Source organism: Onthophagus taurus, chromosome 3 (genome assembly GCF_036711975.1).
Source record: "Onthophagus taurus isolate NC chromosome 3, IU_Otau_3.0, whole genome shotgun sequence".
Classification (NCBI taxonomy): Eukaryota; Metazoa; Arthropoda; class Insecta; order Coleoptera; family Scarabaeidae; genus Onthophagus; species Onthophagus taurus.
The window spans coordinates 26,974,429-27,001,532 of NC_091968.1; the positions used below are offsets into that span (position 1 = coordinate 26,974,429).

Sequence of the window (27,104 nt, forward strand, 5' to 3'; positions counted from 1 at the left end):
TAATATTGGGAAGAAGTGAATCGTTGGTTTTAAAATGTCAAATATAATTTAATGTAGCTGATTAACGCTAGATGGAGAGAGTGTAAAAAGGGATCCTTTTTATTTAATTTTCTGATTTAAAATTTTTAAATAAATATTATAAATTACGGGGTTAATTAATGATTTTAAATTAATTACTTACCATTTTTTTCGTTGAATAGATCAAATCGATTTTTTTAAATCGCCAATAATTTTCAATTAAGAAAGTTAGGTTATCGTTTCTGTCAAACTACATTTCCTAATTTAAGATGAAAAATCGCTTACTGGAATCCACACTCACTTTAAACACATACTTTGGGAGTCCAAAAACGTATTTCGATGTTTTTTTCGCTTCATTTGAACTTATTTTTTTAATAAAACTCGATAATATTAGCAAGAAATAAACCGATGGTTTTAAAACGTCAAATATGATTTAACGTAGGTGATTAACGCTAGATGGCGTGAGTGTAAAAAAATAAAATTAAATGTAATAATTTGAAATTTTCACCTAAACAAAGATTAATTTTCTTTCCTTTTATTTTCAAACAATATAATTTATTGAATCAAAGTTTTTTAGAAGAAAAATAAGAGATAAATAAAAATGTAGTTGTGGCCTATTTTAATATCAATAGCAAGAGATATGTATTAGCACATGGTAGACCTCCTCTTTTATAGGTTTCAGATAGATATCGCCCAAACACAAGAAATACACAAAACAGAACATTTATGACATTGACATTTCCAACATTTAATTATGACATTAACGTCAAAATGACATTTAGTTTTTAAAAAGTAACATTTCGCTTCTAAAATAAAATTTTTAGATTAAAACCCGACATAGTGAACTTAAAAAAGCATTTCGAAGCTATCAAATAATAAATTTAACTTTTTAAATGATAAAATAACATTAAAGGTGATATTAAAAATGACATTTCTAACCTATATATTCTAACAACGTAAAAATTACATTTCAATCATAATCTTTCGTTACCTTTAATATTAATTTAAAGCGATAATTTATAAAAATTAATTGGTTTTAATAATTTAAAACCAAAAATGATGTGGATATAGTGAAATAACTTTCGGTATTGTTTAAAAGATGGCACCACTATCTATAAACGCCATTATCCAACTTCACGTTTGTTATTGTAAAAAAAAGCTGATTGTCAAATATTAATTTATAAGAATATATAATATTATTAACCGCAATGTCTTCTCGGGCTCTCCCACAAAGTAAAGAGGCTCTTTTAAAATCTTATAGAACTCGTTTAAAAGATGATGTGAAAAGTATGTTGGAGAATTTTGAAGGTTAGTAAACATAACCTCAATTAAGGTTATCTTATAAATTAATCGGATTTTTAGAAACGATAAAGTTAGCAAAAGGAGAACATGATACACAATTATCGAGGATGACTCAATGCGAACAAGATACTTATGAAATGCACGTTAGGGCTGCTAATATCGTTCGTGCTGGAGAATCTTTAATGAAACTCGTCTCGGATATTAAGCAATACTTAATTTTGAACGATTTCCCATCGGTTAATGAGGCTATTGCACAAAATTCAAAATTATTTAGGTAAATTTTATAAATTATTTAACAATAAATGTATTAATTTGTTTTTAGGACCAAACAAACTGAGTGTGATCAAAAATTAATGTCACTTCGGGATGATATAGCAGCAGACTTGTACGATTTAGAGGAGGAATATTACAATAGTATTAACAAATAATTTATTTCTCGTTTAATTTTACAATAATTTAATCTGTAATCCAGATTTTAATTTCAAATTAAGATTGTTTTTAATCAAAACATTATCAGTACTTAATTTGATGTATTTAGTACCTTCTTCAAATTGATTTGGGTTGCGATAGACAAGAATAGATTCGATAAAGGCTTTATCTTCAAAGTGGGAGTCTTCATCGAGGGTGTACATATTTAACATGCCATTTATGTATGTTAGTTGGTAATATAGGAATGATTTATTGTTTTTGTAATCGAATGAAATGTTATCATCAACGTATAAGGTGCCTTCAGCTTCATTGTTGTTGTCTAAGAATACATAAATGTTGTAGGGGTCGTTTTGCATGTCAATTGATGATCTTCTAAGGGTGTTTTTTCTTGTTATTATACTTCCACCTCTATAAAAATAGGGGGTGTAATCGATTGGTGTTTCAACTTGAACATTTCCTACTCCAAAATACATCAAATTTTTTTCTACACTGTACCAAAAGGTTTCAATTCCACCAGGGAAATAAACGTTTATTGAAGAAGTTTGTGGTTCAGCTACTGGATGTATTAAAATATTTTTTCCAACTAACCATTGATCATCTATATCTAAAGTGTTTATATCATTGTTGTAGTAATAAGAAATTGGGCGTATAACTGGGTAACCAAATAATTCATGTTCAAAAAATGTTGTGTACCAATATTGTAAATGGGCATATCTTTCCCTTAAAGCTTTCCTTATAGTTGCTTGTACATCATCTGGGAATAAATAAGGTTCTCTTCTATCGCTGTCTTTAGTGGAATGTTGCCTAAAAAATGGCAACCACGCCCCAGCTTGATACCATCGCTGTAATAACTCCGTTTCCACGTTTCCAACAAATCCTCCAACATCCGCCCCGCAATTACTAATCCCAGCTAAAGCTTCCGATAAACACATTGGAAAACTCACCCTTAAATGTTCCCATGTTGGTAAATTATCCCCCGTCCAAATCGCAGCGTAACGTTGACTTCCAGCGAAATGGGACCGAGTTAAAACGAACGGTCTACGCGTATTTAACGATCTATCCATTAACCCAGTCCAAGTTCCTAAAGTTTGAAGGAATCCATACATATTATGTAAATCTCTATGAAGCCAATTATCGTAATGAACGAGATAATTCGGCATTGTTTCTTCATCTTGATCAAAAACAACCGGTTCGTTCATATCGTTCCAAATAAACATATTTTCCGTCGAACTTGGAAAATAATCCAAATCGAATAAGTTCGAATACCATTTTTGAGCATGTGGATTTTTAAAATCAATATAAGTACTCAACCCAGGCCAACATTGCCCCGTAAAAACACTTCCATCCGGGTTATGAACGAAATATCCATTTTCCATACCTTGATCATAAACGAAATAACCCTCCTCAACTTTAATATGGGGATCAATAATAACAACCAATTTCCGTCCGGTTGAGTTTAAAGTTTGTTGCATTTCTACGGGGTTGGGGAACGCGTCGAAATTCCACGTGAAATATTTAAAATTATCCGTGTAATCAATGTCTAACCATAAAACATCAACGGGGAAATCGTGTTCATCGAAATTTTTAACCACACTTAATAAATCGTATTGAGACATATAACTATAACGACTTTGGTGGTGGCCCAAAGAAAATTGTGGTGGTAAATTAGCACTTCCCGTTAACAAAGTGTATTGTCTAGTTGCTTCTTCTAATGTTGGTCCGATTAAAACGTAAAAATCCATTTCGCCGCTTTCGCTAATAAAAAAAGTTTTGGTGGTATCCGGATTATTTTGAATGTCAACGAAAGTTTGGGCCGAATTTAACCAAAATAAACCGGTTGTTCTTCGCCTTCCATGAGCGTATAAAACCGGGACTGAGCCGTAAAGTGGTTCTTGCGAATCAACGGCGTAACAACAATGATCAACGTTGTATAAACGATACGGGATGGTTCCTCCAGGTCCCGTATTTCTCAAAGACAATCTTTCCGCGTGTAACGGAATCCCATAAACTCGTTCAGTTTCCATAAACTCAAAGTCCATTGAAATCGATTCATCGTCATCATCGGTGTTTATTACTAATTTTCCATCATTATTAGCAGTTGCTATTAAGGTATCGTATATATGAACCTCAATTCGAAATGGATCCGCGTATAAAGTAGTTGTACTTGGACCACAATAAGTGATTATGCGATCATTTGCAATTATATAATTACCATTTTCTTTAAATTGAAATTCTTGCAAAGATTCTTTTGGATTAAACCTCCTCTTTTCTGGATCTTGAATGTTGAAGCGATGAATTTGTTCGAACGCACAATTCACGGTTAATAGAAACGTTTTATTTCGACTTGTATCGACGAGATCGAGAAATAAGGAATCGTGAGTTATTGTAGCATGATCGGCTAATAGTTTAAACGAAGATTCGCCGAATTCTTTGTACCGGATGTTTCTGCAGAATGTTTTATCATCACAAGTGTACCAACCATAAATTTGAGTGGTACAAATAAGTAAATAAAGTAACTGTATTGCAAGATTCATGATTTGAATTGATTTGGAATAAAAATAGATTCGGTTTTTATAGGGTTTTAAATCTTTTTATCTTCATCTTAAAGATAACTTCTTGAAGTGTTTAGACATGATATTTTTAATATTTCACAACAATCTTAAGTAGAGCAAACATAAAATTATCTTCCTATCGTTTTTCCTAAGCTGATAACCCATTTAAAGTCTCTTCAAATTGTGTATCTTGTAGACGTTTAATTTAGGGGTCCTTTAAATTTTGCATTTGAAATATTGGGAAATTGTTGTTGACGAAATTTTTCATTAAATCTAATTTTATGTGTAATGGGGGTAAAAATGTTTCATTAAGTTCCATTACTCCAAGTATATTCTTTTGTTCATGAATATATAGCCCTCTATAGTCCCACTCAGTAAGGAAATAGTAAAGCAAATAGAATTGCTACAACTTTGATGTTAACACCGATATGCTATTTGTACACTTTGTAATGAATTTTGTCAAGAAGACGAATCATATTGTCATAAGTTTCTGTCATATGGACTGCGTGGCCAGCCAGGGTGGACAAAAAGACGCTCTGGGTTATGTTGATGATCTAATGTTGGTCAGCATCAAATTGCGACAGTTCTTTCTGGCGATTATGATACACTGAAATATGTGTGCTTGGAGCTAATAGCTTCCATCCTTGAAGAATTAGTAGATCCTAGTATTTCTGCTTGAGTTTTTGACAAATTCAGCATCAAATTATCAACATTATTGCAGAATGAAAGACCTTCTTTGGTTGAAAAATACTGTGACAGTTCTTCTGGCGATTATGATACACTGAAATATATGTGCTTTGAGCTAATAGCTTCCATCCTTCTAGTATTTCGCTGATCGATAACTCGGAAATTTGTTCTTCTGCTTCTATAATGGCAAATTCTTCTAGGTCTTGGCACTAGCAAAGTTTCTGAATAAGATACTAGACGAGTAGCTGAAGACGCACTAGTAGTCAATAATATTTGCTGGGACGTCAAATTGTGTGTAGGTGTACGTTCTGACGGGGCTGCTGCAATGATGAGACTACATTCTGGAGTAGTTACACAGATTAAAAAGCTTGCACTTGAATGCAAGTCAACACACTGCTTCATTCGTTAGTGAAAAGCAAAATAAGTGGATTACACAAGAAATAAGAACACTATCAGCAATAAAAAGGCAAATGTACGAAAGCCACAAGCATAAAAAAATTGATAAAGAAACGTACGACAATTTTTGTAAATTATTAAAGGGTGAAATTGAAACTACTAATAAATCGCCTTCAAAGTAAAGCTACCACAAGTAGTATAAAGCCAGTAGACTTTGAAGCTACAAATGAGCAATATTCTGACGGAAATAAATAACTATTTTATAAAAATTTGTCAAAATATTGATAACAATGTTGGTCACTACCTAAATATTCACTATCAACCGTCAGTGGCCCACATTTTCTCATTATACTTAACTGATGAAATTGAAGTCATACAAATAATAAATAATTTAAATAACACAACGGCAACGGGTGTACAACAATCTAACGCTGTATAACATAGCACATACTTTAAGCTTTAAATTGAATTAGTAGATGATTCTTTTAAGATAACACAAGATAATTAATCTTCATTTAGACGAAAATTAAAATTTGACATTTAAATGTTATTTTTGACATTTCGCTCAACCCCATCTAGCGTCAATTTTTTAATTTTCTTCTAAAAAACTTTGATTCAATAAATTATATTGTTTGAAAATAAAAGGAAAGAAAATTAATCTTTGTTTAGGAGAAAATTTCAAATTTTTACATTTAATTTTTATTTAAATCATAAAAAACCCTTTTTTTACACTTGCGCCATCTAGCGTTTATCACCTACGTTAAATGCTATTTGACGTTTTAAAACCGTAGATTTACTTGCTAATATTATCGAGTTTTATTAAAAAAATAAGTTCACATGAAGCGAAAAAAACATCAAAATACGTTTTTGGACTCCCAAAGTATGTTTTTAAGGTGAGTGTGGATTCGATTAAGCGATTTTTCTTCTTAAATTAGGGAATGTAGTTTGACAGAAAACATAACCTAACTTTCTTAATTGAAAATTATTAGAGATTCAAAAAATCGATTTGATCTATTAAACAAAAAAAATGGTAAGTAATTAATTTAAAATCATTAATTACCCCGTAATTTCTAATTTTTATTTAAAAATTTTAAATAAGCAAACTTAAATAAAAACGATACCTTTTTACACTCACGCCATCTAACGTTATTCAGCTACGTTAAATGATATTTGACATTTTAAAACCACCGATTCACTTCTTCCCAATATTATCGAGTTTTATTAAAAAAATAAGTTTAAATGAACCGAAAAAAACATCAAAATACATTTTTAGACTCCCAAAATATTAATTTAAAGTGCGTATAGATTCCAGTAAGTTATTTTTTCCCTTTAAATTACTTAATGAGTTTGATCGAAAATATAACCTAACTTTTTTAAGGGAATTGAAAATTGTTGGAGATTTAAGAAAATCGATTTGATTTATTAAACGAAGCAAATGGTACGTAATTAATTTAAAATCACTATAATTTATAATTTTTATTTAAAAATTTTAAATAAGCAAACTTAAATAAAAAAGATCCCTTTTTACACTCACTCCATCTAGCGTTAATCAGCTATGTTAAATCATATTTGACATTTTAAAACCGTCGATTTACTTCTTGCTAATATTATCGAGTTTTATTAAAAAAATAAGTTCAAATGAAGCGAAAAAAACACCAAAACACATTTTTGGACTCCCAAAGTATGTGTTTAAAGTGAGTATGGATTCCAGTAAACGATTTTTCCCCTTAAATTAGGGAATGTAGTTTAACAGAAAACATAACCTAACTTTCTTAATTGAAAATTATTGGAGATTTAAAAAAATCGATTTGATATATTATTGTTAGGATATATATTGTTAAAATTGATATATTAAATGTTAGGTAAGGTTAGTTTTGTTTACAAACATTAATTATACTGTGAAGTTTTCTTTAGTAATTAGTAGTGGCAATTATAGCGTAAGTTTTTTTTTGTAATGTCAATTATAGCATAAAGGAATGTTAGATAAGGTTGAGATCAGATCCCATCTCTCTAAATCAATTGAGACCTTATTCTAATATCGATTTCGCGATTCGCAATGCTCGAGGACGTGGTTATAAAGAGCTTAGTTCTGATTACATGTTTACAGATGACTCTTAAATCCCATAACCTTCTCTACTCAATGAAAATCACCATTCTTGATATCACTTAGTATTATAGCCTTAAATATCTCGCAATATATTTGCTTATAACCCCCAACAATGTATTAGGCAGCACTCGAAATTCTATCAAAAAATCTTAACTAAATGGTTCAAGTTTTTATATGAATGCCAAAGACTTTCATATACAATAAATAAGTCATATGGTTTAATTTGCATATTTTTAGCCTCTCCAAGAACATCATCAGGGATTGAAACAACGAAATTGAAAAGTTGTAGAGACCTCTACTAGTACCTAACTGAACTAGTTTTACATTACATGATCCTGTAATTGACTCATACGAATTTGGTGCTGCCATCTTTTGATAAATAATAAAGGTTTGTTCAAATTTAAGTTTACCAACTATAAAAAATTAATAATCCACTTTTCTTTTAGATAAACTTTAACGTTTTATTAAGAATTTATGGTTTATAAATTAATAAGGTGAGAATACGAATTAATAATTTTGCTGAAACTAAATTTATAGTTAATATATAGGTATATATATAAGTTTAATTTTCTTGTTTGTTCCAAATTGAATTTAATATCGTTTAATATCTTTTTTGTTTTTGCAGTTTTTGTATGAATGTACGGCGAGTACCCGACGGAAGCTTTAGCGCATGTTTGCGCATGTTTCCGTTGATTCCGGAAGGGAGTTCCGCTGCGGACGGGCCGTAAGCCAGTCGGCACAAGCCCTGCGGGACGGTAGCGTCGCGACGACCCGACGAACTTTTGCGCCTCCGGCCCGTGGTTGTTGACACGGCGTTCGAATCGCCGAGGGCTTTTCGAAGAACGCTCAAACAGAGAGGGTGAGTGGCGCGAATCGATAGGCCGCAACTCCCCCCGCGCTTGGGTGATACACGCAAAAGAGAGCGACATCTACCGCGACATGACGGCGACGTGTCGGGACAAGTTTTCGCCCCCGCGGACGGATTTTAAGCTGTAACGGAAAATAACATGAAATAATGGTAAGTGAATCGGCCATTTTTTTTGTTCTTTCTCCCCATGGATGGGGTGGAGGGAAGATTTAGTGCAACGATAGGAGCGCCACCTGCGTCTGACAACAACAGGTTACGGAACTCGCCCTACGTCTTTTACTTTTTTTTGGTACTTTTTGTATTGGGACTTTGAATTTTCTTGTAGTTCTTTTTGGAATGAATTTCTTTTTGGCTCATTAAATTACGTATTGGAAAATCGAAATCATAATTAAACTGTCCGTTGGTTTCTGAACCGGCTAGGATTTTCATCCTCCCGTCAACCTAATGGATTAATCACAGTTCGCTAACTATTACGACGTCATTGGGGAAATTGGGTTGAATACATCAACGCCTCCATCACCTTACTACATTGTTTGCCGAGATAGTTACACAGCAGGATGTGTTTATTAAATCCCATCAATTGAATCAACATAAACTTGGAAAAAAGTTGATTGAGATCGACCAATTCAAATTGAGAGAGTGGTTTCTCAACATTAATTATAATCGACCAATATTCCCCTCAAACACTTTGATTGATGGGGTTTGCGGTGTGTTTCGAACATTATCGACCACAACCCGCCCCCTCTTTAAAGACATCATCAAAGTGGATTTGGTCAAAGTAGACGTAAACTAAAACGGATATTTATCGGAACGAACAAGTAAGGTTCAAGGATAAAAGGTGGGGAAAGGAAGAAGGCGCGTGACAAAAGTGCTTGAAATCTTTGGGAAATCGAAGCTGATGGTGTCAGCGAGTTTGCCCCCCTTTTCCGAGTAATAACCGTATAAGGGACGCGCGGTTTGTTACTTTATTGCCTGTAAATGTCGCTCGGTTTCACGTGATTTAGGACGAAAATGAAAAAAATTTGTTCGATGTAATATTCTGATAAAGATTTATTTTCTTACAAAATTTTTTGCGAAACCGTTTCACGGTTCATTTCGTTTCCGCCTCGCTCGAGCGATCTGGCCATAATAGAAAATTCGAGATTTACAGCAATTTTTTGAACCGAATCGAGCGTGATGGAGCCAATTGATCGGTATCGGTTGGGTTTATCGCTGGAGGGCCCCTTTCTTTGAATGGTGCGTAAATTCAGTTGGGACGCGGACAATGCGATTCGTATCTAGCAAATGAATTTGCAAAATTTACGAGTAGGATCAAGCGTTGCACTGCAGCCTGTCGACGGTATAATCAATTCATGAACCGTAGACTCAGTACAATTCTGCGCTAATTGCTGGCACGGATTTATGGGCTTGATTTAGAGATTAAGATAGTTTGCGTGTGGATCTTCTCCGCAATAGTTACAGATAACCATTTGAATGGTTACGACGTCATTGTAGACTAATACAGGGCGATTCATGACCTCATGACACATAATGACTAATTGGTTAAAAAAATTGTAGCAAAAGTGTTTTAGTTTCCAAGATATCTTTACAATAGCTTTGTTCGTTGGGTCTCTGCACAACATGGCACTAGTATGACGTCATAGTGCAATTAAGTGTAACTAAGTGCAAGGTTATGTCAACTGAGTGCAGGTTAGAAAAGTGTGTAAAGCGTGGTCGCAACGAACAGGTTTTTATCAAGTGTCAAGATCTAGCAATCCCAGCCAATTAAAAGATTTGAGACCGATTAGTATTTTGCCGGTTATATCTAAAATTCTGGAAAAAATTATTGCTGACAGGTTGCGAGAGCACTTAGATAAGTTCAATATTCTACCTATGCGGCAATCTGGCTTTCGTAAAAGATACAGCTGTACTGCTGCCCTATTGGATGTGACCGACGACATTGTTCGTGAGATTGATCAGAAAAATGTCACTATTTTAATTTTACTGGATTATTCAAAGGCTTTTGATACCGTTCATCATAAAACTCTTTTATCTATGCTTCATTACATTGGACTTTCTGATGATTCCATTTTATTTTTCTGTAACTATTTAACTGGTCGTAAGCAAATGGTAGCTCTAAATGGCAACTTCTCTACTGAATGTGCTGTATCGTCTGGAGTTCCTCAGGGATCAGTTCTTGGTCCAATTCTCTATTATATTACACTTGCAATTTATATAACGTACTGAGAAGTTGTAAGGCTCACATGTATGCTGACGATACGCAACTTTACTATTCTTTTAACATCAATGACCTTGCTGATGCACAAAATTGTATAAATTCTGATTTGACAAGATTGGTTGAGGAATCTTCAAAACTTTGCCTTCAATTAAACCCGGATAAATCGTCGGTTATGGTCTTTGGGGGGCGGCGAGCCGTTGGGGAAGTCAAGGCATCTGTGGATCTAAAATTGAATGGCGTTAAGCTAAATATTACTGATGAGTCGCGAAACCTGGGAATCTCTATTGATTCTACTCTTAGATTTCGTAAACATGTCGCTTCTCTTCTCCAGCGTGCTTGTGCCACGTTGAAGCTACTATATGGTAATAGACAACTGCTTAATCAGCGTCTGAGAGCGCAGCTTTGTGATGCACTGGTGTTAAGCATTTTTAATTATGGGGATCTTCTATATGGCTCCTGTTTAGATGTTGCCGAGTCGTTGCGTGTTCAACGTGTGCAAAATGCATGCTTACGCTTTATATTTGGCATTTGAAAGCGAGAAAAAATATCCCATACCTTAAACTGGGTTGGGTGGTTAAATATGTCTCGGCGTCGTAAATTGCACTCTGCTTGTTTTTATCGAAGAATTATTTTCAATCAAAAGCCTCCCTACTTGTTAAATAAATTGAGATACCGCTCTGACGTGCATAACATCAACATCCGTCGTCGTTCTTCCTTGTCTATACCCCAACATAGATTGCAAATTTTTGAACGATGTTTTTCATATAGTATACCTAATTTGATCAATAGCATTCCTACTGATATTAACAATAAATCTAAGAGTAGTTTTAAATTTTTTTACAAAGCATATCTTCTTCGGCAGCAGGGTGATTTAAGATAAATATATATAGTATGTATAAAACTATCCCTTCTTTCTTATCCTTCGTCTTCTATTTATTTTTCTTTTTCTTCTCTATTTCTTTTTCGGCTCCTTCCTTTATTCTTCTTTTACTTTTACTTCTTTCTTACCTTATTGTGTTACTGCATGATCGGATTCTGTTTATATATATTTTCTATATTGATCAAGGGACCGATGAAAAACAATAACACCTGAGTCCATCAGGTGCATTGACTCGGTTTCCTTTGGTAAACCGCTTATTATTTATGATTTAGTACTTCATTTTTTTTATACAGGGTGTCTCAGCGAGACTGGTCATTAGACGTTTCTGGGATTCTAGCGAAAATAAAAATTTGAGAATTCAGACTTAAGTATTATCAATTACGATCTCTTCGTATAAAATATTTTCAAGTTTCTTGCACTTCCGGTTATACCGGAAGTCGCCACCAACTTTATTTTTTTAAATGGAACACCCTGTATATTTTTACATATTTGGATTTGTCTGTTTTCAAGGTTTATAAATAACTTTACTTTTTGCAATTTGATTCGGCCGTTCTCGAGTTATTCTAATTTTTCTAGAAAAATCTGCTCCAGCGGACATTTGTTCAAAAAATCATAGAACGCTCGATTTTTGGGATATCAATTTAGGATTGAGAACATGCTTAAGCAACATGATGGAGTATGTTTTGGTGCCGAGAACTGCTGTCTAGAACGTTTGGTCACTTTCCTAATGCACGTTAACTTTTCAAAATTTGGAAGTACCATAACTTCATTTTTTTAAATGGTACCCCCCATATTTTATTTCTTAGTCGTCTTCGGTGGTTCATTCTACATCTTTTATATCCCATATGTCCCATACCTAATATTAATAGTTTGGGAGATAATTAGGGTTTTTTGAAAAATGCACACATATCATATGGATATTTAGCCTAGTGTGCCATGAAAAACAAGCCTTCTCAATGAATTCTTGTCAAAGACTTACTTGTTTACGTCACTTGATGCATGTGAGCTAATAATTATCTGTTATGTCCCTTAATATTAGTACTGAAACGAGTTAAAATCGATAACAATAACGAAAGTAATATTTACACAAATCAAGAAATTCTTAATTTATATTTTATGCATGAAAAGCGCGACAAAGTTCGTAGTATGATTCCCAGATCTTCTTTGGCAGCTCAAATTGAGGTGTTGGGACTGGGCTCGAAATAAGTCAAGGTATTCACCTCTTCCGTTGCATTATCTACTACATTTTTTAGTCAGTTTAACACGTGATTAATTCGTCCAAAACGCAAAAAATTTGCTTTCTTCTAAATTTACCTTTTGTCATCGGAAATAAATGTGGATAATTTTCATTAAACATTCTGCAAGTTCTACTAAGAATTTTGTCGCACTTTTCGTGCACAAAAAATAAATTATGGATTTCTTCATTTGTATAAACATTATTTACGTTATTAATATCCATTTTGGTTTTAGACTCACAAGCATCAAACAACCTAAATTAGACTTTGACTTTTATCAATAAGTCATTAAACATTTGTTTTCCATGGCACACTAGGTTAATATCGATATGATATGTGAGCATTTTTCAAAAAACCCTAATTATTTCTCAAACTATTAATGTTAGGCATAGGACATATGGAATATAAAAGATGTAAAATGAGACGCCGATGACGACTAAGTAATAAAATATGGGGGGTGCCATTTAAAAAAATGAAGTTATGGTACTTCCAAATTTTGAAAAGTTAACGTGCCATAGTAAAGTGACCAAACGATCTAGACAGCCGTTCTCGGCACCAAAACATACTCCATCATGTTGTTTAAGCATGTTCTGAATCCTAAATTGATATCTCAAAAATCGAGTGTTCTATGATTTTTTTAACAAATGTCCGCTGGAGCAGATTTTTCTAGAAAAAATCAAATATCTCGAGAACGGCCGAATCAAATTGCAAAAAGGAAAGTTATTTATAAACCTTCAAAACAGACAAATCCAAATATGTAAAAATATACAGGGTGTTCCATTTAAAAAAATAAAGTAGGTGGCGACTTCCGGTATAACCGGAAGTGCTAGAAATCTGAAAATATTTTAGATGAAGAGAACGTAATTGATAATACTTAAGTCTGCATTCTCAAATTTTTGGTTTGGCCAGAACCCGAGAAACGTCTAATGACCGGTCTCGCTGAGACACCTGTATAGTATAATTTATTTTTTTTTACTTTTTTTTTACCTGATATTTTCTTTTGTAATTGTAAATTGTACTCTTTTTTTCTTGGTTTCACCAATAAATATATTATTATTATTATTATAATATTTGAAATTGACGAACAGGAGATTGTCAGCGAAATAGTTTTCATTTCTTGGATTAACTCCTGCCTTTGTTTAAATTTTCTTTCCTCATTTTCCTTTTTAAATTTAAACATTTCTTCTTGCAATTGTCTTAATTTGCTTAATTCTCCAGCCGTGGTGCGATCCCGATTTCTGTTCTGGGATGGAGTTTGTATTTCTTGAATCACCACTTGGTCACTTAAATTGATTGGAGGTTCTGTTACTGTTGATGTAAAGCATGTTTCAGCTTCAGGAACCGAAACGTTCAAATGTCCTGCAATTGGTTCATCTTCTATGTACTTTTCTGTTGCACAAGGTACAAATTCCCTTTCGTATGGACAGATTCTTCCACCTCTTCCAGTTTTCTTTGATGTTGTTTTTATAGCCTCTTTCAAGACTCTTCCACTTGTTCTCTACTTGGAGAGGAGATGCAATGTCCCCTTACCCTTTCATTTTATTGCTTATCAAATTCCATATTTTTATTTGATTATTTCTTAATCGTTTTATCTTCAAAACTATAACATTCTTGTCCATTTTCTACTGGCTCTTTTATTTCTTAATATTTAATATTAATAATAATATTATGGCTACTTACCTACAACAATCAAATAACAATTCTTTTCGATGATTTTATCTCCATCTTCATTTATTACAAAACACGCTTCCAAATATTCCGCCGTTTTAGTTACAATTACACTGCACTTGTTGAACTTAACCGAAAGCAGGTTCAACAAAATTTGCACTAACTTGCATCGGCTGCACGAAATTGGCCTAACGAACAATATGAGTGCAACTGCACTTTCCCAACGAACACACAACATCTGCACTAAACTGCTTAGTGCAAGTAGTGCAGTCCCAACGAACAAAGCTAATTGCAATTTTTACAACTGTTGTTTAAGTACGCTTGCGTCATTGTGACATTTAAATTGTGTAATAAAACTAATAACATTTAAAGCTTTTAAAATTAGAACAATTAAAACTAGAACTACCGTCCTTAATTTATACACCGTATAGACAACTCGGGGATTACCCCGAGTTTATCTATGAACATGGAATAGAGCAACTAAAGAATAACCCGAGTTGGATTCTATCTATGTGACTTTGCATCCTCTGTTATATTAGTAAAACTGCTGAAAGGACAAGTTAGCCTCAATAAGTAAGAAAAATTATTTACTTACTTAAGATGGCTAATCCTAAATGTTTCTAGTTCTAGATTTAATGTTGATTGTAGTGACTAGTTAGCATAAGATATCACTATGTTGCATAGTTTTATTGAACTAAAACTAGAACTAACACAAGACCTAGAACTAGAATCATTCGGGTTTAGCCGTCTTAAGAGACATGCGGCTAAACCCGAATATTTCTAGTCTCGGTCTAGTGTTAGTTCTAGTATTGCACTATCACTACAACTAACACAAAACCTAGAACTAGAATCATTCGGGTTTAGCCGCACGTCTCTAAAGACGGCTAAACCCAAATGATTCTAGTTCTAGGTATAGTGTTAGTTCCAGTTCTACATAGCATTGTTACTATGTAGACCTGGAACTAACACTATACCTAGAACTAGATATTCTAGTTTAGTCGTGTAGTTCTAGTTTTACACTTGCACTGTCGCTAGAACTAACATTAGACCTAGAACTAGAAACATTTGGGTTTAGCCGTCTTTAGAGACGTGCGGCTAAACCCAAATGATTCTAGTTCTTGGTCTAGCGCTGCACAACAATTAAAACTAGAACTAACACTAGACCTAGAACTAGAATCATTTGGGTTTAGTCGCACGTCTCTAAAGACGGCTAAACCCGAATGATTCTAGTTCCAGCTATAGTGTAGTTCTAATTTTACACTTGCACTGTCACTAGAACTAAGATTAGACCTAAAACTAGAAACATTTGGATTTAGCCGTCTTTAGAGACGTGCGGCTAAACCCAAATGATTCTAGTTCTTGGTCTAGCGCTGCACAACAATTCAAACTAGTTCAATTAAACAAATTTTGCACTTAAAGGTGAAATGTGTTTATTATCACTCTACCGGTTTCGCTCCTTTCGGAGCATCTTCAGGAGTTCCTAAAGTTATTAATTTTACAACACTTTCTATTAATATATAATTTTACATTTTAAGTTACGTCAATTTTTTGAACAACTAAACATGTATGTGATAGTTTATTGAATTAATTCACTATTAAAATGTTAATCTCTAAACATGTGCTATCATACATCACTTTTTATTATATTTTAGGTTATGTTGAAACTGTCAATGGTATATTTTCTATTTTAATGTTGGTAATCTGTCAAATGTGATTGTCGTGTATTGAATTTAAACTTTCTTGTTTTGAATAGGTTGATTTTCAACAGGTTAAAATGAGGTATTATAACATAAACATATTAACTCCCTACATCAAACACATTGAAAAATATAATGGTACAGAGAGAGCAGCTATTTCTAGAGTTCGGGAGGTTTTCGTGGAGGTGTGTATGGTTGTTTGAGATAGGTATATAGTGGTCTTCTTGTAGGTATAATTTGTTCGTTTAGGCATGTTACATCTTACATCAGGGCTGTCTTCAGACGCACGGCTAAACCCGAAACTATTACTAACTAACACTATTACTATGTAGAACTAAGACTATACTTAGAACCACAATCATTTGGATTTAGCCCCACGTCTCTAAAAACTTCTAAACCAGAATGACGACATCTAGAGATAATGTGTTTCCCGGAAGATGGATAAGTCGAGGAGGTCCAATCGCCTGGCCACCCCCATCGCCCGACTTCACTCTTCTGGATTTTTATTTTTGAGGTCACTTTATGCACTGAAGTGCATAATGAGCAAGAATTGCGAAATTGGATACATGCTATTGTCGAGACAAACCGCCAACATCGTAAATTCGGCTAGCCCAATTGTGATATCTAGTCATTATTTGTCATGAGGAATGAATCCCCAAGTTGTATGCGTATAGGTTGAGAACCACCCTGTATAACATTAGTTTTATTGTTTACGAGTTGTGCAATGCGAAAAATTCTATAAAATCAACGAGCATTGTGTACGTATGGCAAGTTCGAGCGGAAAGCGGATTGTGTTTTTATTTAAAATCGACAATCGGGACGGCTGTAAAAGCCCCCGCTGAGCCTTCTTTTTTTATGAACTCCCAACTCCGAATACTACATGTAATGAAAAAAATCAGCTTCGAATACAATAACCACCCAAACGCAAACTTTTATTCAATTTACGTAAAACCTAAAATTCCAAATGAAATTGATAAAAAAGATTTATGGAAAACAATTTATTTAAAAAAGGACACTGTTTATTTTGAATAACAAGGAAGAAACATTTATTTTCAAGCGAAGGAATAAAGCTTAAACGAATTGCTCCGAGGGATGTATTCAATTTCCATTTTCCATTTTCATTTTCCAGATGGAATAAAGTTGAAAACATATATTTTGTGTTATTTAATTTCTAAACCTTAACCCATCATATTTTTTCCATAATAAAACAGTGTTCTTAAATACCCGGGTATTTATTTTCAAGTTTAAATTTCCTGGATATATACCCCGGGGTGTATATTGGAGATACATTGGAGGAAAGGATAGGGAGGATGTAAGAAAAACTGTTATGGAAAGAGATACAAATTAAAAGGTTAAATAAATTAAAGGATAAGAGAGTTAGATCGTGGATTGTCGACGATGGGACTCTGATTGAAGAAGTGTATAGGAAGAACGTTGAAAAAGAGGTGGTATTCAAAACTAGGAGGAGAGATAGGAATAAATAGTACAAATATTGTAACTTAGGCCCTCCAAAAGTTTAGGACAAATGTAGGTCCTTGATGAACTTTTTATTTTAGGCGACGTTTTTGCACTGTATATGTTCAGCAGTCTTTGACTCATCGTTACAAAGTCGACAAGTGTGATCCTCAGCTTCTCCAATGTGGAAGAGATGCTATTTTAGGGGCACATGACTGGTCAGCAAGCTTAAGAGCGACCTTAGATCCCCTTTGCCAAAGCATAAAACCTCTTTGGTTTTGTTTTGCGACGGAGTTATCATACTCTTCGCTTGTCTGTGACCTGGAAGTTCTTTCCAGTGTAAGGCTACCTTTGAGGCCTCCCAATTATTGATTACCTGTTTTAAGTTAAGTGGCTTTTTTGTACAACCGAGGTTGGGTCTAATAAAGGGACCTCTTTAGCCAGCTTGTCCCACAAAGTAAGATCATTGCTCCTTGCGCGTTCTTTCAGGTTGCTGGTACATTTTCTGATCAATGCGGAATTTATTAAAAATATTTCTGCTTATGATATATTTTGAAACATGGAATTACACAAAGTCAAACATATTCCTTACATTTTGTTTATTTTTCGTTGGGGGCACCAAGTCTACGTCAGTCGCAGTGGATTTGAGGTTGTTCCATGCAGTTTCAATTTTATTATGTTCGATTAGTAGCAAATCCAACCAAAACTGTGCATGTAATTTGCTGCCTCCACTTTTTCTATAAAGCACATGACAGTTCCAAATAGTTCCTTCCAATAAATGAAGGAAGATCTTCATGTAAAACTTCAAGTCAATAAGTCAATAAGTCAATAATGCATCCTTTGGCTAATTTAGTTGACTTCAAATTTACAGGAACGTCCTTACAACCCCAACCTCAATGTCCCGTATGTATCTGTTTTGTGTGTTATCAATAGATCTGCTAGTAGAGGAGACGTATTAAAATTATCAGTAGTTAGACAATATCCTTTTTCTAGCATATCTTTTATAAGAGTTATAACAATTCGTGTTCTTTTAGGCAAATCGTTATAATCGGTTACTAATAAAGTGTCTTTCCCTGTGTATATGATAATTTTCCATATATCCAGAGGTCGATTCACAAAGTAAGAAACTTTTTATTCCAAACCCAGCGAGTTTGGAAGGAATATATCGCTTCCAGCTTAGTCGCCCCTTATAAAGCGGTAAGCTTTGGTCCATGGAAATGGAAATATCTCTTGTTGGTGTAAGTATTTCGGCGAAACGCATATTCAGGTAATGGTAAATTGGCCAAATTTTTTTTCAATTTTGGATTGGAACATTCTTCTATGGATGCCATTTCTTCAAAATGAGTGAACTTTCTCAAGAGCGTAAATCTAGTGAAAAATGGGGTTCCTATACTCTGCCGCTTTGTCCAATACCATTCCAAATTAGGTGCCTTCAATTATTATATTGGCACAGAAAATTAAAATTTCACTAGCAGATGTTGCTCTTCAACCCTTCAAACGTGAGTAGGTTTAAGGGATTAAGAGGAGGTCGAAGGTGGTATTTAAGACCAAGAGGAGAAATGGAAATAATCTTGGTAAGGTTTGAGAGGCTGTATGTGGTTCTGGAAAACCTGCAAAGAGCATGTCATGCAGAGCTAAGATGTGGACTTTGCAAAGTAAGAGATGCAAAAGAGAGCGTTGATTGAAAGAAGGGCAGTTCGGTAATAACACTGTGGTGATAATGACGTTTAGAATGCGTCCAAGATAGTGTGGATATCGGGTGTTTTACATGCGTTAGAGAGAAATCCAGCTATCTTATGTGCGCAATAAATTATTGAGTTATAAAGATATGGAGTGTTATATAAAACAAGCAGGGGATGCCCCCATAGTTCTAGTCTGTGTAAGGGGTGGCACAAGAAATGGTTGAAACTCAAAGAGAGAGAATAGGAAAAGAGTGGAGCTATTGCGAGGTGAGCAGAAGAGGTGAAACCTACAGGGGAGGATGTGATGGAAATGTATACGAAGAAGGTGAATGAAAGATGGAGTCTTTGCCATGGGCAAAATGTCCTGGGAAAGTGTGGAGTGTGCATACAGATTGTAAATACAGCTTGTGCAAACTCTTAGGTTGATATTTGATTTAAAAAAAATAAATCTTAATTATCTTTTTGTTGGCTATGAACCAGTTAATTCTTCTTAGGTGCAAATCCCTCGCGATCATTTGTTATAACTCCGGTGGATGTTTGCGGAGCAAAGAAAACCGTAGTAGCAAAAAGTCGACGTTGGCAAAAAGTTCTCTAAAACTTCTAGACGCCATAATTCTTTCTCGGTTATTAGGTCACGGGAAGTTGTTCGCGCCATGTTTTATTTATCGCACGGGAGCATCTGAGGCCATCCTGTGGGATCAGCTTCTCTCGGTGGTGGACGGTGCCATAGCACCGAAATAGCTGTTGCTGCCACTTTTATCGATCGGATGTTATTGTCTCTGGGAACAAAACCAAAAACTTTTCCTATTCCTATTCCTATCGTTTCTTTCTTTGGACGCGATCCACACGAAAGCACATTATTTTGCAACGATTTAATGCTAACAGGTTTTTTAAAATGCATTATGTAAAAAATAAAGCAAGTTTCATTTATGATGTCAAAATTTAACTAGACGTTGAATTTAATGGGTTCTTTTGATTATTATAATAAAAATGATGATGAAAGAAAATTTTCTTGAATGCGAGTACGAAATTTCCAGGAGTAAATTGGGTTGGCGTAGCTCGCGGCGTCGCTAACAAAGTTTCCTACGCCAACAAGTCGATTATAATACAATCCAGGACGATACGGCTCGTTCTCGTTGTACTGCCAACCGCCTCTTCCGTTCTAATTACCGACGCGTTAAGAATTTCCAAGCTTACGTTATCTCAAAATAACTCACTACGAAAAAGAACTAACACCTTATCTTACCATTGTCCTTCTTGAAGTGTTTCCGTCACCTCATACTTTCTCTATTTTACTACGTAGGAAATTTTCGGGAAAACGACCCGGGCCAAGTGGCTTTCTTTTACAAACAAGAATTGCTGCTGCGGCGGCGGCTCCGAGCTCGTTCGGGACTGGATCGATTTCCTCATCCTGCAGGACAATAGCCTCTCGCAGTTTGTGCTAGAACGGATACAGCCAGAAGCTCGCAATTCGCTTCGGCACAATGAAGACTTATTAGGAATTGAAGCTCACCGTTAATATGCCAATAACCAGGATCGGATAATCCGGAATTGTAAAGAGCAACAATTAGTCGCGTGCAAGAATTTTGTATTATTAAGTTTAAACACGCTATCGTATAATCCTAAATTACACAGCTCTATAACAAAAATTTTTTTTTGTTGGCCTGGTTATCTTATATTTTGAATTTTAAAAAAAATTTACTTTCCCCAGTCATGATTAGGCTTCTGCGCAACTTTTTCGCGCATACAAACATCACGTGATTCCCACTCTCAAACCCCTTGTTTCGCAGAACAGCTGAGATCTTAGTTATTTGACAATATTGAAGTACTTATTGAATGTCCATTCTAATATATTTGTCTTGTCTTTTAAAATATGAGTTCGTCACGAAGAAAGTGTAAATATAACAAAAAAAGAAATATTACAGACTTTGTCGAGGAGACTTATGTTGAATATTTTGCTTTTAAAATGGACAAACTAGATAAATCATGGGTTCTTCATAAAGTTTGTAAGTCCTGTGTTGAGTCTTTACGGTTGTGGAAAAAAGAAGAACGTTCTGGATTAGACTTTGGTATTTCTATGATCTGGATGGAACCTAAGAATCATTTCGATGATTGTTACTTTTGCGTAGTAGATGCTAAAGGTTTTAATCAAAATTAAACGTGGAGATATCCAGACTTACAGTCTACAAAATGTCCTATTCTATACAGTGAAAATCTCCTTCGGCCTATTTACATTTCAAAAGTAAATCGCATGCCCTCAGAAACAATGACGTTGCCAAATTCACAGAAATCGGGACAGTCTACCAGTGGAAGTGAAACATCTACGCCGAAGTTATTTTCTCAAAATGAACTCAGTGATTTAATACGTGATCTCAATTTATCAAAACAAGGATCGGAACTGTTAGCTCCAACAGTAACAATTACAACATACAGAACACGAGAAAGTGAATAATTACAATTTTTTTGTGAAAATGAAGGACTGATGTACTGTAATGATATGGAGAAGCTGCTTCTAGACATGGGTTTAAAGGAATACAAACCTACTGAGTGGCGCCTAAAAGAAGTTTAAAATGCGTCTTACTGCACAATGGAAATAAATTTGCATCAATTGCCCATTCAACAAAACTCAAAGAAGAATATGAAAATGTAAAATTAGTTTTAGAAAAAATTAATTATTCGGAGCATCAATGGCCGATCTGTGTGGATTTGATTTTTACTTGGTCAACAAAGTGGATATACGAAATACCCTTGCTTCATTTGTATATGGGACAGTAGAGCAAAGCAACTTCATTGGGAACAAAATATTTGGCCTGTAAGAAATTCTTTAATTGTCGGTAAAGCCAATGTAATAAGCGGTTGGTGAGCAGAGACAATTCCACCATTACATACACTGTTGGAAATAATTCATGAGCACACCCTATATAATCTGAACGGGTGAAGATAAATCCATAATATTTACGGAGCATAAAGGTATACTGTAGACGAGTTTATTCAGCGAGTTTCGAGTTTTTCTGCCGTAGCATTGATGACTGAGCCGCCCTTCCAAGTGGAACATTCCGTTGCTGTGGAAGCGAGTTTGAGCGAGGAATGGTTGTAGGTATGCACATTGAGGGTGTATCGTTTCGTGAAATTGCACGTCGTCTCGAGAGGTCACAGCACGCGAGGATCGCACCCTTGTGCTCAGCGCTTTAGCGTCGCGTACGTCTTCCTCAAGGCAACTTGGAGCTGTTTGGCCAGCGGGAAAAGATGGCCAGCGAAGGCGCACTACGCTATCTGTACGACGACTGTTTCGTAAACAGTGGACTTTGCGCGCGTCGTGCAATACAGCGGATTCCACTAACACCCGAGCACCGCCGCATACGTCACGAGTGGGTCGACGCTAGACATTGGTGGGTTATCGAGTGGAGTGACATTTTGTATTCCGATGAATCAAGATTTGAATTAAGCACCGGTGATGCGCTAATTTTGGTTAGCGCTACTCGAACAGTGCTTGACAGAACGCCCTATCCACTGCCAACCGGACATTATGGTATGGTTGCGATTACACATGGTGGACGTACACGTCTGCTGCCTATACAGCAGACAACGACGGATCAACGATACGTGAATCCGATCGAACATGTTTGGGACATGATTGGTCAGAGACTTCAACGTTATCCGGCTCTCCCAGTTAACGTTGAGGAGCTATGGAGGCGAGTTGAGGCGGCATGGTTGGCCATCCCTCCCGCTACAATACAGCAACTTATCGACTTTATGCCACGTCGTGTAGCGATGGTACGTGTTGCTCACGGGGGATACTCTCACTATTGATGTATCCCCTACCAGCAGAGTTGCGCCACTCTCCATGTGAGGGTAAGTTACACTACTTTAGTACTACTTCCATACCAAATTTCATAGCGCTAGACACACGCGTTCAGATTATACAGGGTGTGCTCGTGAATTATTTCCAACAGTGTATTAAGTTAGGAATGATAAAGCAATTTGTAAAAGCGTTGGAGAAGGAAAGAGATTGTTTTAATTACATGTGTAGAAAATTACCGAAGCTTAATATGGAAAAGTTGAAAAGTGGAATATTTGATGGTCCTCAAATACGGCAATTGATGAAAGACACAGATTTTATTAAAGTATTGACTCTTCCGGAAACTAAAGCTTGGAAAAGTTTTGTGTTGGTAGTCGAAAGTTTCCTAGACAACCTTAAAGCACCAAATTATGAAGAAATTGTGCAAAATATGCTGACAAACTTTCAGACTCTAGGTGCAAATATGAGTATCAAGTTACACTATCTCCGCAATCATCCAGATAATTTTCCGGATAATTTAGGAAATTATAGTGAGGAACAGGGAGAGCGGTTCCACCAGGATCTAAAGTGATGGAGGAAAGGTATCAGGGTCGATGGGATTGTCACATGATGGCAGATTACCGCTGTCTTTAAAAAGAGATTGTCCCCTGAAAAATTATAAAAGAAAAGGTCATAAAAGGTGTTTTATGGAAATACACTCACTTTCACATGAAATACACCACCCATCAAGAATTAGACTACAATTTTGAAACTTTGGTAAAATAATGCTTTATTATCAACTATGTATGTGTATGTATGCTACGGGGAATGCGTATTCTATACGCACTCCCCGTCTAAGCGCACTCCCCGTTCTGGCTGATTCCGCTTTCTGACCGACCCCCCTCTCACCGGGCGTGCTATGGCACACTCACTCGCTGGCCCCTCCGAACCAAGGAGGAGCAAAGCTGCTCTCATCAACCCTTGGCCTGGGTACGCTCTCACGAGGTGTAGCTTCATGAACGCTAACGCGCATTCAGCCATGTGTTCAAACCCTTTACACACATGGGTGATAACAACAACCAGTGGTGTACGACTGGTTGCCGGGACCGACGGCTTAACGTCCCCTCCGAAGGACGGGTGGGTGGCTTGGTGAATATGTTTAAACCGGGGCTCGAACCCGGATCGTCTGCGTGTCAACCCAACCTCATTATTATCAACTAAATAACGATGAAAGTTTGCTTGATAAAAAACAAAACAAAAATTATCATTTTTTAAGAAAAACCTAGTAGTGGGTTGCTTCCCCACGCTCAGTTATGTATGCATTAACTCTTCTACCCATGCTCTCTATTAAGTGGTCGATGTCCTCCTGGGGTATCTCGTTCCATGCAGCCTCTAGATAGTGTCGAAGTTCATCCAGATTCTCAGGAGGCCTGGGTAGTTGTCTTAGTCGCCGACCCATCATATTCCAGACATGTTCAATCGGCGATAAGTATGGTGACCGTGCAGGCCAGGGTTCTTGTAACCACAGCAGTATGGGGTTTTGTATTATCCTGTTAGAAAGTGGCACGTCTGCATGAAAGGTACTAACACCGGTTCCAGAACGTTGTCGATGTAAGGACGTGCGTTTAATGTGCCTGCAATGATCTTCGTCAAGCACATATCGCCCCTCAAACCATAACCCCAGGTGTTAAGACTGTGTCGTCTTTGAACGAACTCCCATAAACAAAACCTTGATTCATCACTGTCATTCCATTGATGAATCCACCCTTGCAGTTCTTGACACCATGAAAGTCTGGCTGCTTTATGGGGAGGTGTTAATGGAAGCCGAAGGTAAGGACGGTATAAATAAAGCCCAAGGGAAGAAATTCTTCTGTAAACAGTTGCCATCGACAAGTGTCGGTTCAAAGCTCTCGTCCAGTCCACAGCAATCGATCTTTTTGTTTGAAATCGATCCCTGGTAGCCATTCGCCTAAGGAGCCGGTCTTCACGTGCGTTGCTTCTTCGGGCAGGTCTTCCAGCAGGACGGCGCCTCTGAATACCTTCTTCGTACCATAAAGAGCATATCCTAGCAACTGTAGTGTGGTCCCGATTCAGCCTTCTCCCAATCTCTCAGAATGAGAGACCCGCCTCTTTCATACCGATAATTCAATCAGTCATTGATATGGGCAAAATTTCGACGACGTCACACTGGGGGCATTACAAGGGGAAAATATTGAAAGTTGGAGATAACAATGGTACAGGAAACATAACAGTTGACTTTTTTCGGCGGAAACTTTCATCGTCTCTTAGTTGATAATAAAGCATTATTTTTCAAAACAAAACTGACATTATATCTGTTATTTTGTTTTTTGTTTTCCGATTTTTTTAATGTAAAATGATACTAAAGATTTTAGAGCAAATCTTACAAAATCATTGATAGTTTCATGAATTGTGAGCATAAATATATCCAAAATCAATTTTATATCTAGGATAACAAAACCACTGTAGGCCAGTGTTTTTTTTTGATTCTCCTCAAATATGTCACCTTTTCTTTGTATTATAACGATTCCGGAAGTCGTCTCAAGTCGTCGTCAAAAATGATTCATAGCTTAGAATTTGAGACGATAAATTACCCTTGACAGATTTTACCATCATCTCACCCCCTATAAAAATGGTAATGCTGTCGCGTTCACCTCTCGCCATGGTTCTCGGCGTAATAATACGTGTTCGTTGCGGGTATTATCAGATGTTCCCCACATTCTTGGTCGCCTTTTTTCCTTTCCAATATCAATTTTGGCGGCGGTTCAATATCCTTTCGATTTCCAGCTAGTTACACCCGAGGCGTACGAGATTTCTATCGCTTTAAAAAAGAGAGCTCCCTCTTCCTTCTTCTGCGGTTCTTATCAAACAGGAAGAGTTCCTTCGGCACATACTCGCACAACACCTCATTCGTTTCGATATATATCTTTTTTTCTCATCTTTTTGTCGTTGAAGCAGTCCCGCATTCGCAATAACGAGGTTTAAAATTCGATACGAGACGTTGCTTGGCAAATATTTGCGGAAGAATTTCGCATGACATTTCCTCCGGGAAGGTCGTAGGATCGGTGTTTACTTAAAATCCCTTTCGAACAGGTTGTTTACGTTGTCTGAAACGTATACGAAAAGGTATCGTGGTTTTTAGTTAAAACCATTTAAACGAAAGAAATCTAAATTGGCTATAAAAGAAGCTGTTGTAATTCCTTGGAGCTATAAACGGGGTTAATGCTTCGGGTATTAAACCTTCTTATTCAATTTTCTCCAGCAAAAATGTTTTAGTTACAAGATAATAAGAATATCTTTATTTATACTTATTTTGAAGTTAGACCGAAAACTTTCTTAACAAGATAAAGCTTCAAGAATAACAAAATCATCCCTAGAGGGATCAAACGGACATAAACAGTCAATTTCGATCAATTTCAGTCTTAATAACTGTATCAGATGGCGAGGGAAAAACGTCCAAAAAAACCCCGACCTGATTTATAGATATTAATAAAATTAGAGACTTTTGGTTAGGAACTGCTAAATAAGCCGGAATGTTATGATTTAGTGTAAACATGGAGGAGAGTTTGTAATTAATATTCAGCGTACGTGGAGTGTGAGGGAGTGGAGCGTTCAAAGTTTCGAGGAATGATCCATGAACTGTTTGGACGTTGCGTACTAAACACGAGACCATGGCAAACAGGATCTACATGTAATCGGATATTTATCTATATTTACACAGCGGCATTACGTACGTGCTTTACTAACTTATTTCGCAAACATATCCAATTAACTGGTTTGCTCTGGGGGAATATGGAGCTGAAAATGGCAAATACTAATTTTGTGTATAACTAATTTATTGATATAACATTTTTGTAAATAACCACTTTTTGGTAGAGTTATTCATCATAAAATCGTAAACTAAGCCAATAGCATAAAATATCCATCACTCTATCGTAAGGTGCTATAATTTTTTTGTACATGATACAAATATCGCTACTATGGACGTGATCAACGACTGTCTCCTTCCTCAATTGGATGAATTGTGACTAGAGAATATGTGGTTCCAATAGGATGGAGTAATGGCGCAAACTACACGAGCCATAACCGAAATTATAAAGGCTACATTTCCCCT

At 35.8% G+C, this 27,104-nt stretch overlaps 3 protein-coding genes and 1 long non-coding RNA gene across 6 annotated transcripts in view; 2 read left to right on the forward strand and 2 right to left on the reverse strand.

The window, feature by feature from the left end:
• Positions 1-1,144: 1,144 nt before the first annotated feature.
• On the forward strand, positions 1,145-1,828 carry LOC111420712 (mediator of RNA polymerase II transcription subunit 22-like). The gene is made up of 3 exons (XM_023053750.2): positions 1,145-1,326; positions 1,381-1,594; positions 1,643-1,828. The coding sequence occupies exons 1-3, from the start codon at positions 1,227-1,229 to the stop codon at positions 1,746-1,748; spliced, it is 420 nt and encodes a 139-aa protein (XP_022909518.1). The 5' UTR covers positions 1,145-1,226; the 3' UTR covers positions 1,749-1,828.
• On the reverse strand, positions 1,736-4,352 carry LOC111420710 (neutral alpha-glucosidase C-like). The gene has a single exon (XM_023053749.2). The coding sequence runs from the start codon at positions 4,281-4,283 to the stop codon at positions 1,767-1,769; it is 2,517 nt and encodes an 838-aa protein (XP_022909517.2). The 5' UTR covers positions 4,284-4,352; the 3' UTR covers positions 1,736-1,766.
• Positions 4,353-5,492: 1,140 nt separating this feature from the next.
• The window catches only part of LOC111419075 (gamma-aminobutyric acid type B receptor subunit 1), a 127,440-nt gene continuing 105,828 nt past the window's right edge, over positions 5,493-27,104 (forward strand). For all 3 annotated transcript variants that reach the window (XM_071195577.1, XM_071195576.1, XM_071195575.1), the window contains exons 1-4: positions 5,493-6,822; positions 7,729-7,879; positions 7,938-8,039; positions 8,117-8,509. In XM_071195577.1, the coding sequence (XP_071051678.1) occupies positions 8,507-8,509 (3 nt within the window). In that variant the 5' untranslated portion in view covers positions 5,493-6,822; positions 7,729-7,879; positions 7,938-8,039; positions 8,117-8,506. The remainder of the gene's footprint in view (positions 6,823-7,728; positions 7,880-7,937; positions 8,040-8,116; positions 8,510-27,104) is intronic.
• Positions 15,774-15,934, reverse strand: LOC111419700 (uncharacterized). The gene is made up of 2 exons (XR_011640091.1): positions 15,900-15,934; positions 15,774-15,840 (listed from the first exon to the last, which is right to left on the reverse strand). It is a non-coding gene; the product is annotated as an uncharacterized lncRNA (long non-coding RNA).

Coding starts and splice junctions, on each gene's coding strand:
- LOC111420712 (XM_023053750.2), top strand. CDS start 1,227: ATGTCTTCTCGGGCTCTCCCACAAAGTAAAGAGGCTCTTTTAAAATCT. Junction 1,327..1,380: donor TATGTTGGAGAATTTTGAAG/GTTAGTAAACAT, acceptor TCGGATTTTTAG/AAACGATAAAGTTAGCAAAA. Junction 1,595..1,642: donor CAAAATTCAAAATTATTTAG/GTAAATTTTATA, acceptor ATTTGTTTTTAG/GACCAAACAAACTGAGTGTG.
- LOC111420710 (XM_023053749.2), bottom strand. CDS start 4,283: ATGAATCTTGCAATACAGTTACTTTATTTACTTATTTGTACCACTCAA.